This window comes from Engystomops pustulosus, chromosome 3 (assembly GCF_040894005.1).
Source record: "Engystomops pustulosus chromosome 3, aEngPut4.maternal, whole genome shotgun sequence".
NCBI classification, from domain to species: Eukaryota; Metazoa; Chordata; class Amphibia; order Anura; family Leptodactylidae; genus Engystomops; species Engystomops pustulosus.
In genome coordinates, this window is record NC_092413.1 from 192,553,896 (window position 1) to 192,566,409 (window position 12,514).

The 12,514-nt window shown below is 43.8% G+C and overlaps 1 protein-coding gene across 3 annotated transcripts in view; it reads right to left on the reverse strand.

Annotated features, from left to right (window-relative positions):
• Positions 1-12,514, reverse strand: part of PPP2R3A (protein phosphatase 2 regulatory subunit B''alpha) — a 125,371-nt gene that overhangs the window by 16,841 nt on the left and 96,016 nt on the right. The window contains exon 1 of one of the 3 annotated variants that reach the window (XM_072143469.1): positions 1,886-2,338. The exons of the other annotated variants lie outside the window; for them this stretch is intronic. Coding sequence (XP_071999570.1) covers positions 1,886-2,017 — 132 coding nt within the window. The 5' untranslated portion in view covers positions 2,018-2,338. Of the gene's footprint in view, positions 1-1,885; positions 2,339-12,514 lie in introns of those variants that run through there. 3 annotated transcript variants of the gene reach the window in all.

Consider the following 12,514-nt stretch of genomic DNA (forward strand, 5'->3'; position numbering starts at 1 on the left):
GGTTAGCAAGTTTATTTGATAACTAGGTGTCCGAGAAGTGGTGGATATTATAACAGGCAAAATTAGTCAACTCAGAAATTCAACTTGTGGTTTTATGTTTCATTCACAATTGTATACTGTATATATTGTCTGGATATTGAAAAACATGGCTTCTTTCTTACAAAAACAGCTCGTCCCCTGACCATGGGTAGTGTCTGGTATAGCATCCATTCATTTCTCTTCACTACAGCTGCAATGCCGGCATATACCATGGTCAATTGTGGTGCTGTTTTTGAAAGAAAGAAACCTAAGTTTTTAACCCCAAAACAAACCCTTTGTGTTGAAGATTTAAGTCCTGACCCTCTAAAAAAAGAACTACTCAGGAATAGGTTTCTACTCCAGGTCACCGACCTTACAATGTGTCCTCAGTGAATTTTATAAGGTTTTTATTCTTATTTTTAATGGATGAGTTAAAAAAAAAAAAAAAAAAAAAAAAAAAAAAAAAAACCTCTACACATGGTCTTTATTAGGAGCAGATTTTCCATGACGCTGATGCGTTGTGTAAAACAGTAGAAATTGAATCAATAATTGTCATATAGTATTTGTCATAAAGCAGTTTCCATATGGAAATTGAGACACAGCCCATTACATCATTTCATGTTACCTTGTGTTTCTACACGTCAGAATGAATGAGAAACCTGTCAAGCGGCCATTTTGAAATTTTGCAAGGCTCGGCAATAACCTCTCTATTTTCCACTGGTCGTGACATTTTGGTAATAATGTTCTATGGGCTTTAATATTGCCACAGAAAAGCTTCCATTGTTGATTGTGAAGGTTTACGTTTGCAGATGATATAAGACTTGTCTCTATGATTTGGGGAACCTTGAAATAACCTCATGGAGCCATGAAATACACCATCTACCATGAATACCAAGGAACATTCATTTTTATCTCAGACACCTCCATCTCTGGACACATCACTGGCTAAAATGAATAGATTTGGCCATGGCTAGATGTCCGTTCTAGTAGGCTTTTTTTCACATGTGGTGCCAGAAATTCTGTAGTCATGTAATTGCACAAACCACTAAATAAGTAACTAAAAAAGTAACTTAAAAGAACATGTGTATGCATCAGGCCTTCTATGAAGTCAACATGAGAGACCTCAAATGTACATGGAAAGTAAATAAGTTTTCCCAAGATTTATGTACAGGTAATAGAATATATGGAGAGTCTCATTTCCACTCTTTGTACTTTGCATCATCCATAGGTCTCACAGTGACCACTGAGGCTAGTGATTGGCTACATAAGTCAAGTATGCAAATAGTGCAGTGGTAAGGTCTGGGGTTGGCAAATTTTTGTTTATTTTGTTCATTTATTTTACATTTTTTGTGAATTCTTTACAAAAACATGTTGTTGTTGTCATGTAGCTTTATAGTAAATACCATAAACATAATGTAACGACAATGGGGGTAGGTAGCTGTTGTGGATGTTAACTACCTTACATCATACTCTGTAAAGCATCCCAAAGACCTCTTGACCTCAGAGGTGATCACCTAACTCCACCCCTGAGTACCACATCACTTATAACTCCACCCCCGAGCAGCACATCAATTATAACTCCACCCCTGAGTACCACATCACTTATAACTCCACCCCTGAGTACCACATCACTTATAACTCCACCCAACCGGTTCAACGTATGCAAGTTACAGGGAGCGCTATATCTATACACCATAAACTGTAGCTGAATCATAAAACGTTACATTTCGCTTCCCATTACGGATTCCTCCATCCAACATAAAGTACAACTTCCCTCTTACACGTTGTGTACTCAATGGACCCAAATTGGTCCAAAAGCAACACGTGTAAGCCAAAACATCTCTCAAATCACACAAAATGTCCAAACCTGAGCTTGCTGGAAAGACTTGATCCTCTTTTTAAAACGTGAAGGGAGCACAAAATCACAGCCTCTAGCCAGAAAGGCCAGTTCCCCCCTCAAATCGGGGTCCCTCCTCAAAGACGTGTCCTTTATCATCATCTTGGAGAACCAGCTCTCAAGACTGTGTCTGAAGTTAAAAACCAAAAGAAAAGAGGCTGATTTTTAAGAAGCGATGGGGAAGAGTTCAGGGATCTTGGTAGCTGTATTTCGTTTAGACTCCTTGCTGAATAGAGAGTCCCCGAGTCTTGCAATCTACGACCGACGCTCTTCTCCCAGGCTCGAGCATTGTACGGCGACACGCAGCACCCGCGTTTATCTGGTCTTGACAAAACCAAATTCTTAGCAAGAACAAAACTGTCTTTTTCTGAAGTCTCCTAACACTGAGCAGCTGAGAAACATGAACTCGGAGTAGCGCTGCTGTGTGACAGACAGCCAGTGCTGGCCCGGGATGGTGGGGGCAGCGGGGGAGCCCAGAGGAAGGATTCTGGGAAAGGAAGCACCCAGCGGCCGCCGGCTGTTGCTAAACTTAGACTCTCCGAAGTAACATACTCAATATAAAGAGTCTTCCCTGCTTGTGTTTACTTAATAAGCCTCAATGGTTTGAAAGGTCAGTCATACTTGGGGACAGAATACCGTAGACACCGCTAAAGAGGGAGGTCAAGGGTCAAAGGGCCACATCAGCAACGTCACTTACTTCCTTCAACAAATCCATATTGTAAAACAACTTAACCCAAATACTGATCACAGTTTGGGCATCCCCCAAGGTAACCAACCAAGATACACTTTGTCTACCCACATCGCAGATATTGCGCCAAACATAAAGACGTTATGATCTGTTTACATGAGGTGTGGTGGATGTGGCATTAGAAGTTTTAGTTTTCCTTTAGGAAAACTTTTAGTATAAATTCTGTTTAATTAATTTAAATTCTCACTTCAGATAGAGATAGGAGTCAAATGGGCGGTACTACCTACAAATTGACAGGTATTGCTTTCTGCATAGTTTTTCTTTCTCAAGAAGAAACTAAAGAAATCTACTCCGCTCCTATAACGTGCTGCCTGCAGGTAGGTAACTATCTGTAATCTGTTCAGCTCCTCCTGCTCTACAATCTGCTGTTTGCAAATAGGACATCATGCTCAAGCTGCTCAGCCCCTCCTGCTCTATAACATGCTGCCTGTGGACGGAACACTACGTACAATCTGCTCAGCTCCTCCTGCTCTATAACATGCTGCATGCAGATTGGAGACGGTGTACAATCTGCTAAACTAATCCTGCTATTTGACATGCTGTGTGTACATAGTTTCTACCAGCAAACAGCATGCTATAGAGCAGGAGGAGCTGAGCAGATTGCACATTGGCTCATCTGTTCAGCTGCTCCTGCCTGCAAATAGGACATAAGGTACAATCTGCTTAGCTCCTACTGCTCTATAATATTCTACCTCCAAATTGCATTGCATTTTAAGTAGAAAATATGGTGGAATTGCTGCAAGTTTTCATACACAATCCTGGGAAATTTTGTTTTGCTTTTCCTGAAAATGGTAGTTCCAGCTTTTGAGGAGGGTGATCCCAGGAGGATATCTCAGTGCCACATTTCACCGACTAGAAGTTTTTTTGAAACCCAGCACCAGATACTAGGAGGTCTCTTACTGCCTCAGTCATTCCTGATATTCCCATAACCTATTTGATAATATTAGAAAAATTTATTTTTTTTCCCACTTATGAAGACACTTTGGTCAGAATCCTTTTACATTTAGTATCTAGGTTTTAAAAAAAAAAGATAGAAGAGCCCCTGTTTAGAATGCAAGGGCTACAATATTATCCAACAAATGGCCCGTGGCCAGAGCACTCCCCAGCGAGGCCTTACAATCGTCTTCTGTCTTCTCTTCCACAAATGCAGTCCTAGTAAAAACCTGGACACTTGGCTGGGGCCACAATATATGTTAGTAAATGCTCTAACAAAGAGCTTCTGTTCTGGGGTAGATTATGTTATGTAAGACTCTTACTCCTCTAGGCTGCAAGACAGATGCAAACGTACTGGGCACTAGGTAGTTAAAGGGAACTCGTCATCAAGGTTTTTACCGCACTAAACAATTAGTCCCCTCAGATAGGGTATGAAATGTCCTTTCTGAAATTCCATCTTTTATCTGAAATTTCTCCCAATGTTGGGCAAATATGACTCTTCTTATCTCATTCTCACATGAGAGGAGTCAAGTTTAGCGGTTGCAGGGGTGTGTCACTTCCGATGCTATTATTTTTGGTTCCATAATAGCTAGAAACATGCTTTTAGTGCCACATTAAAGAAAAGAGTCTCATCTGTCAGATCACGTTTGGTTCTGTGAGCTACAGAACTGGACATACAGGCAGTTAAACGGCCTGTCTGCCTGTATCTCTGGTTCTGTAGCTCACAAAGCTATAAGCTTGGTGTGCTCTGAAAGATGAGATCCTTATCTTTAATATGACACGTTTCTCAGCACTATAGAACAGTACACTGTTTTTGCAACCACTAAATGTGACTCATCTCATTTGAAAATGAAGTGAGAAGAGTCATATTTGCATGACTTTGCGGGAGATTTTTTAATTTATAGGTAAATGAGTGAGATTTCACATAAAACAGGGAATTCTAGAAAGGACATTTCATCCCCTACCTGAGGGATGCTAGTAGTTTATTGGGGTAAAACCTGGTGACAGGCTCCCTTTAAGAATAGTTTCACGCTTCATATGAAAATAAAACTGCTGTGCCTAAAGGCCACAGTACAGGCATCAGTGATAATGCACGCCTTGTGGTCAGCAATAAGAATACTATGCTGAGTAGTTCAAAAATCTAAGCTTCCTAAATATAGGCTGCACCTGTCACTTTGCCAGTCTTGTCCTTGCTCGGGCTTTGAAGAGGTTTCCGTTTTCCATTAATGAAATTCTGTACTCTGCTGTCAGGCATGTAATAGGAGGGCACCGAGGGTCCCCCCAAGTGCTGCACAACTAACTGCAGGCATTGCCGGAAGAACCGGGTTTCCCCCAAAGCATGGCAAAGAGATCACCCGCTTTGGGATACCCCTCTTAGTTTGAAGGTGAAAAGATGATTTCATTGCTGGGACGCTCACGGATCAGCTGTAACCTAGAAGGGAATCTGGCAGCAAGAGGGCAGTTTCCCCACAGCACTCCCAGAGGAGAAATGAGGAATTACACAGCACACACAAATCAATAGGCTCTTCATGTTATCAAGTCCTCCAAAAAGAATGACATTCTACAAAGGGAATGTGGAGCCCTGTGCATACATACAGATGAAAGGTACCTTGAGGTGGGGGTTTATCCCATAGAGCATATCTACAATCTATAAAATACATGTGTGTAATTAATTAATTAAAGGGGAGGCAGCACATACTAGACTCTATTGGAGAAATAAAAAGCCATACATACACCTCTCTATTCACAATGGTTATAGAAAGGGAGTACCCCACCTCCATTCTTGAGATGGGTGTGGTAAGTTGAGGGGGAAAATCCCTTTAATTGAAGTTTACAACGGTAGGGGGGTGTGGCTTGCGCGTTGATGTGAGCAGACGCGCGTGAGAGAGTCTCCCGCTCATAACCTGCTAATATCCTGCATATCTGGCCTATGAAAGGACTAAAAACTCACCCTGGTTGCTGGGAAAGACATCCTCCACTACCGAACCAGCCACGAAACCGACCGAGCGCAGAGATGACTAGGTGCGGTACACGCAAAGACAAAACGGGCCGAGGCAGCGTGGCAGGAAACATGGCCGCGGGCCGCCGCGCGAAAGATAGACTCTCGGACATTGCGGCGCGCCTGGAAGTATTTGCCAGAGACAGCCCCGGGCAGAACAACTCACCTGCTGATAAGCTGGTTCGGGCTGAGGTGCACTCAGGAGAGACCCAGGAAGGCCCTACCTCGACACAGCACGAGGCCAAGATGGCCGCGGTCTCTGAGGAGGAAGGTATGATGGAGCCAGTGGGGCTGGAGGAAAGAACAGCGAGTGATTCAGAGGCTGACTACCAGGAGACAAACGCTGAGGAGGTGAGAGACTCTGGTGCAGAACCTACCCTGAGAGATGTGCTAGTTGCCGTCACAGCCTGCAAAAACGACCTGACTAAGCAACTTGGATGCCTTACAGATGAGGTGGTGCTGGTGAGGCAGGACCTGCATAAAGTGAATGAAAGAGTGAAGGAGGTGGAAGATAGGGTCAGCAAAGTGGAGGACCAATTCCCTCCTATAATGAGAGATATGCGGAGAGTCGTTACTACCACACAAATGCTTATATCTAAAGCGGATGACCTAGAGAACAGACTCCGCCGAAATAATATTAGGATTGTGGGAGTCCCGGAAAAGACAGAGGGAAGAAATGCAGCAGACTTCTTTGAGACATGGCTGAAAGAAACCTGTGGGACTGATACACTGTCTCCATTCTTCGCAATTGAACGCGCCCACAGGGTCCCAACTAGGCCTCTACCGCCAGGGGCACCACCAAGACCTATCCTGATGAAACTCCTTCATTTTAAAGATAGAGACACTATTCTGCGCAGAGCCAGGGAACTGAAAGACATCACTATAGACGGGAAGAGAATCTCCATATATCCTGACTTTTCAGTAGAAGTCCAGAAGAAGAGAGCGCAATTTACAGAAGTGAAGCGCAAATTGAGAGAAATGAATGCTGTCTACTCCATGTTATATCCTGCGCGACTACGTGTGGTAGCTCTGGGTGAGACACATTTCTTCGATATGCCTAAGGATGCCATGGACTGGCTAGACATACATAGAAGACAGATCCGGGAGGAGCGTCGTAACGCCATGGAGGACTGACCATTTCTATCATCCGGAGCAGATGAGTATGCAACCAAACAGTAAAGAAGGCCAGAATGAACGTTTATATGCTGATAGATGCGGGACTGTATTGAATATTTTGCACAACAACTAGAGGGTTATGAGATGGAGAGAGATGGGAGACGCTCAGGCCCCAGATCCCACTATAAGTGGGAACTGTCGATGTTGTCAATGTCTGTTGGTTTTTTCTGTTTTACAGATACTGTATTTTGAGTTCTTAAGTAGTTGGGATAGGGGGTGGGGGAAGGGAAGCAAGTCAGGAAGCAGTGCAAAAAGCGGCATAGTAATAGATATCAGGGACACAATATACACCCAGGTGTTTGATAATGGCTAAAATCAATGTGTTGGCATGGAATGTGAGAGGCACAGGGGATGCGAACAAGAGGTATGCTATTTTCAGAACTCTCAGAAGTTTTCAACCTGCCATACTATGTTTGTCTGAGACACACCTAATTAAGGAGCATGTTTCTCTCCTCAACAGATCATGGGTGGGACACCAATACCACTCTGTATACTCCACTCATGCACGAGGGGTTAGTGTTTTGGTACACAGAGGTATCCCATTTATATGTCATAGACAACTGATTGACAGTGAGGGCCGATTTATCTGTTTGCAATGCTCCGTGTATGATGTACAGTGTATTATTGTTGCAATATATATTCCCCCCCCCTTATAACAGCGTGGTTTTCAAGAAAGTACTGACCTTTGTGGCTGGCTCTCCGGTGATGCCAGTATTAATTGTTGGGGACTTCAATAATTATCTTAATCCCTTCTGGGACAAGTTCCATACTGGCAGCATCGCGGAATCAGCACCTCCAACAATACTGGGCCGCTTAACAGAGGAGGTTGGGTTGTGCGATATATGGAGATACCGAAACCCAGGGGTTAAACAATATTCTTGTTACTCTGCCTCTCACAGGTCACTCTCCAGAATTGACTTAGCTTTGGGCTCAGAATCCCTTTTGACATATGTAACGGAGGTAACATACTTGGCTCGGAGTATTTCGGACCATTCCCCATTACTTGTATCTCTGCTTTTGAAATCCGGAAGTGGACTTAAGGGGGGGTTCTGGAAAGTCAACCCGTACTGGCTGCAAATAGTGGGGGGAATCATACCGGATGCGCTACAACAATATTTTATAACCAATGATGGCACAGTCCCAATTTTGGCTAACTGGGATTCCATGAAATCGCACATTAGGGGATCCTTGCATCAGGCTATCAATAGACATAAGTCCAAGTCTAAGGCCCTAACTATCGCCTTACGGACTAGGGTGCAAGAAACAGAGGGCAAATATGTAGTGAACCCAACAGAAAGACATCACAAAGAATGGGTAGAGGCACAATCCCTGTACGCAGACCACATACTGAGTTACGCCGCTAATAAACGGTACTTTATGAAACAAAAATATTTTGAGGCAGGCGAATCGGCAGGACATCTATTGGCTACAATAGTACACGCACAAGGGGGAAGATCTCACATCCATTATTTAATTAGAGAAGACGGGGTAAAGGTGACTGAAGATAGAGACATTTTAGAGACTCTACAGGAATATTACAGATGTTTATACACTTCCACCATTTCAGACACGTGGGAAGATATGATGGGGTACGGTGAGTCCCTACCTGTAAAAGCCCTCTCAGAAGAGACTGGGGAAATTCTAGACTCGCCAATAACATTGGAGGAACTAGAACTAGCCTTAAGTACAATGCAGAATGAAAAGGCCCCAGGGTTGGATGGGCTCCCGGCAGAACTTTACAAATCCCATAAGGACATTCTACTACCTAGGCTGTTGACCACTCTGGAGAAAGCATACAGTCAAGGGCGGTTACCTAACTCTATGCTAGAAGCAGTAATTGTAGTGATCCCCAAACCAGGGAAGGACCCCGCCAGACCCGAATCATACAGACCCATCTCCCTTCTCCCGGTGGATGTTAAAATATTTGCCAAGGTCCTAGCCATGCGCTTGAACCAAGTGATCTCGGAGGTTATACATCCAGACCAGACTGGATTTATGCCGGAAAGATCAACTTCCATTAATCTTCGCCGACTTTTTCTAAATCTGCAATTATCAGAGAAGGGGAACGGGGCAAGGGCAATTCTCTCACTCGACGCTGCCAAAGCATTTGACAGCGTCGAGTGGAGATACCTATGGATGGTAATGCACAAGATGGGTTTTGGACCCAGATTTACGGCATACACCAAACTACTATACTCCTCCCCCAAGGCTCGAGTGAGAGCAAATGGTAACATCTCTCAGGAATTTTACCTGGGGAGAGGCACTAGACAAGGATGCCCTCTGTCCCCCCTCCTTTTTGCCTTGGCTATTGAGCCATTAGCAAGTCTTATTAGACAGGCTCCTAATATTGTTGGATTTCGTAGAGGGAGATTGGAAGAAAGGGTGTCTCTATATGCAGACGATATGCTTATCTATCTGGGAGATGTGGAGTCTTCTCTAAATCCAGTTATGAATATAATTAGTTCCTTTGGTCAGAAGTCAGGGCTCAAAATAAATTGGGATAAATCTGTGATTCTGCCAGTTGACCCCTTGCCTGAACCAATAAGATTGGAAGAGACATGTATTCAATCTGTGCAGTCATTCAAATACCTGGGCGTGATAGTATCTAAGAGACCACAAGATTATTTACATCTCAATATTCAGCCGCTCCTAGAGCGCACAGGAGCCAAGGCCTCCGCATGGAATAAACTACCCTTATCCTTAATAGGTTGTTGTAACCTTATAAAAATGATACTAATGCCACAATGGCTATATCTACTACACAATGCGCCGATATGGATACCCCTTTTGTACTTTAGAAAGTTAGACAGAATATTTAGAACACTACTTTGGAAGGGAAAACAGGCGAGAATAAGGCTAGAAACCCTACAAAGAGGGAACGCCTGGATTTATTACTTGGCCTCACAAATACAACACATGAAGGGCTGGGACAGGAAAGATCAATTAGGATCGGCAGGTAAATTGATAATAGAGGGTTCACCATGGAAACTTCCAATACATCTCCTAGAAATCTTAGATGGACACAAACAGTGGAAAGACGCTCCGACAGTTCAACTATTATACAAAGTATGGGACAGAGGGAAGTCGTGTGTAGGATTTTCGGGTTGGACCAAACATACCCCAATATGGCACAATGCCCATTTTCCAGAACTCCAAAAACTTAACGAAATTGACACGTGGTTGACGGCAGGAGTAGTGACAGTGGACAAGATAATAGAAGGTGGGAGACTTAAACAATTTGACCAACTGCAAGAACAATATAATATCCCTCATCGTTCCTTTTATCAATATCTACAATTGAGGCACGCATGGTCTACTCAATTTAAAGATGAGGTCAGAGAAGTGGGATCCTTTCCTGTGCTAGGAATATTGGGGCAGGCTAAGAGCACGAAAGGGCTCATCTCAAGTATGTACAACCTACTACTTAGTAAACATTTGGAGAAGTCTCCCTTATCAGTGAAAAACAAATGGGAAATAGATGTGGGACCAATATCTGAGGAACAATGGAACAATATCCTAGAAATGACACCCCAATTATCTCTCTCAGAGATGCATAGATACTCGCAGCTCCTGCTGATTCATAGAGCATATAAGTCACCGGTTGTACTGGAGAAAATAGGGGCATGGGATACATCGAAGTGCCCCAAATGTGGGGCGGAAGGGGCAGATATAATGCACATGTTTTGGAGTTGTGTCAAAATTGGGCCATTCTGGAATGAAGTATTAGAAATAGTAAGGAGGGTATGTTCAATAACTCTCCAGGGCTCCCCAATTACATGCATCCTAGGGTGGCTGGAGGATTCATGTGAAGGTAATGCACTGACATTAACTGTTGCAAGACTACTATACCAAGCCCGCAAACTTATTGCATCACACTGGATTCAACCCACTGTCCCTACCATTACAGAATTCTGTACAAGAGTAAACAATTATATTAGACTGGAGAGAGCGGTATACAAAAAAAGAGGGGTACTTAAGAAGTTTGATGCTGTTTGGGGTAACTGGATCTCTACTCCTGGTTTGCCATCAGGAGCTTTGCTTAGAGATGACCTGATCCATATATAGACCTCTGGAGAGAAAAACGAACCTTATACGCACAAGGGTCCTATTAGCGCTTCTGGTGCCCTTATGGGTACATGCCGATCTACAGGTCGGCCCGGTATGGGCCCTATGAGTTGGGGCCGGGAACGTATAAAATTCCTGGTATAAGGAACTCTGATAAAATATACACCGCTGCACTGCTTCACTTGCTTGGGAGGGAGGGGAAGGGGAGGGATGGGAGGGGAAGGGGAGGGATGGGAGGGGAAGGGGAGGGATGGGAGGGTTATTGTTATCAGTATTGTATGTAAATTGTGATCTGTATGGTTCATGTTACGTTTGTAATTTTCTGTTATGAAAATGGAAAATGAAGTTGGTGGTTAATAAAAATTACCTGATTTAAAAAAAGTTTACAACGGTAGTGCAGATCAGGGTTCACAATTATTCTGGGTCATATCAAACCTAAAATTAGATGCCACATATAAACCTAATACCTCAGGCACATGGCTGTGGTGTACTCCCAGGCCACAAACAACAGGTCCACGGTCCCTTGTCTGAGGCCCATCTGTCATCGGTGATGATTGGAGTAGAGACGGCCAGAGCGGTCTTTGTGGAAAAAATCCTAGTACACGGCTTTAAACTATGGTTGTGTGCATGAGGCCTAAAGGACTTACCTCAGATCCTGGTAAGTTTACTGTGAAGTTTCTTGAGAGCCGCCATATTGGATCAAAGGCAAATTTTTCCAATGGCAAGATGGTCATGTAACACATCAAAGAATTGTCCCAGAAATCAATTCACGCAATCAGATTGGAAAATCTCTTGTCATTCAAAAGTTATTATGATTGGGTGAACCAGAACCAGAAAGTTTAAGTACCGAACCCAACTCCTCATCCCCACCAAGTTTAGCACCGATCGCAGGTGTTACCCTTTAAATGCTGCTCGCAATTGTGTAGCCATTTTCAAGAGGAACGTCGTTCCCCATGAAGTCATTGGAGAGAGACGATCCAACAGAAAATGGCAGTGCGTGCAAGCCTGCATGTTTTTTATGAAGTAGGGGGTGAACAAAACACCAAAAGGTTTGGCTGAAGTCTGGGAGTCTTGGTTCGGAGACCCAAACATTATCATTTGGGTCCACTCATTACTAGTTATTAACTCGGATTGTCCATAGATCCTCATGCGGGTTCATATTGATTGGATCAACACCTTCAGATGTGTATTCCGCACCATGTCAAATAGCTGTGCATCACAGGGAACATTCCTGGTTGTTGTTGCAACTATCTGTGTTGAAGAGATATAGTAAATCTGTTGTGGCAATATACCGTACATACGAGTGTATAAAAAAAAAAATAAACTTGCATACTCACCTTCTGGAGGTCCACGATGCTCCCTGCGGCTCCTCTTCTTTCTTCTCTCTGCTGCAACAGCGGGCAGAGACGCGTCCATGCGCTCTACCAGTTGGCGCACACTATGATGTGGCGGTGTCGCCGCTGATGAGGTCAGAGTGTACACCAGCCGACAGAGCACATGGACGCGCCTCTGCCCGGTCTAACAGCAGAGAGAGAAAAAAAAGGAGCTGCAGGGAGCACTGGAAGGCGAGTATGTAAGTTTATTTTTTATTATACGCTGGGGGCTGCAGGGGGTATTTCATCAGTAGAGGGGGGCCTGGCTGCATGCGGCTTTTCATTACTAGGCGGGGCTGTGACCG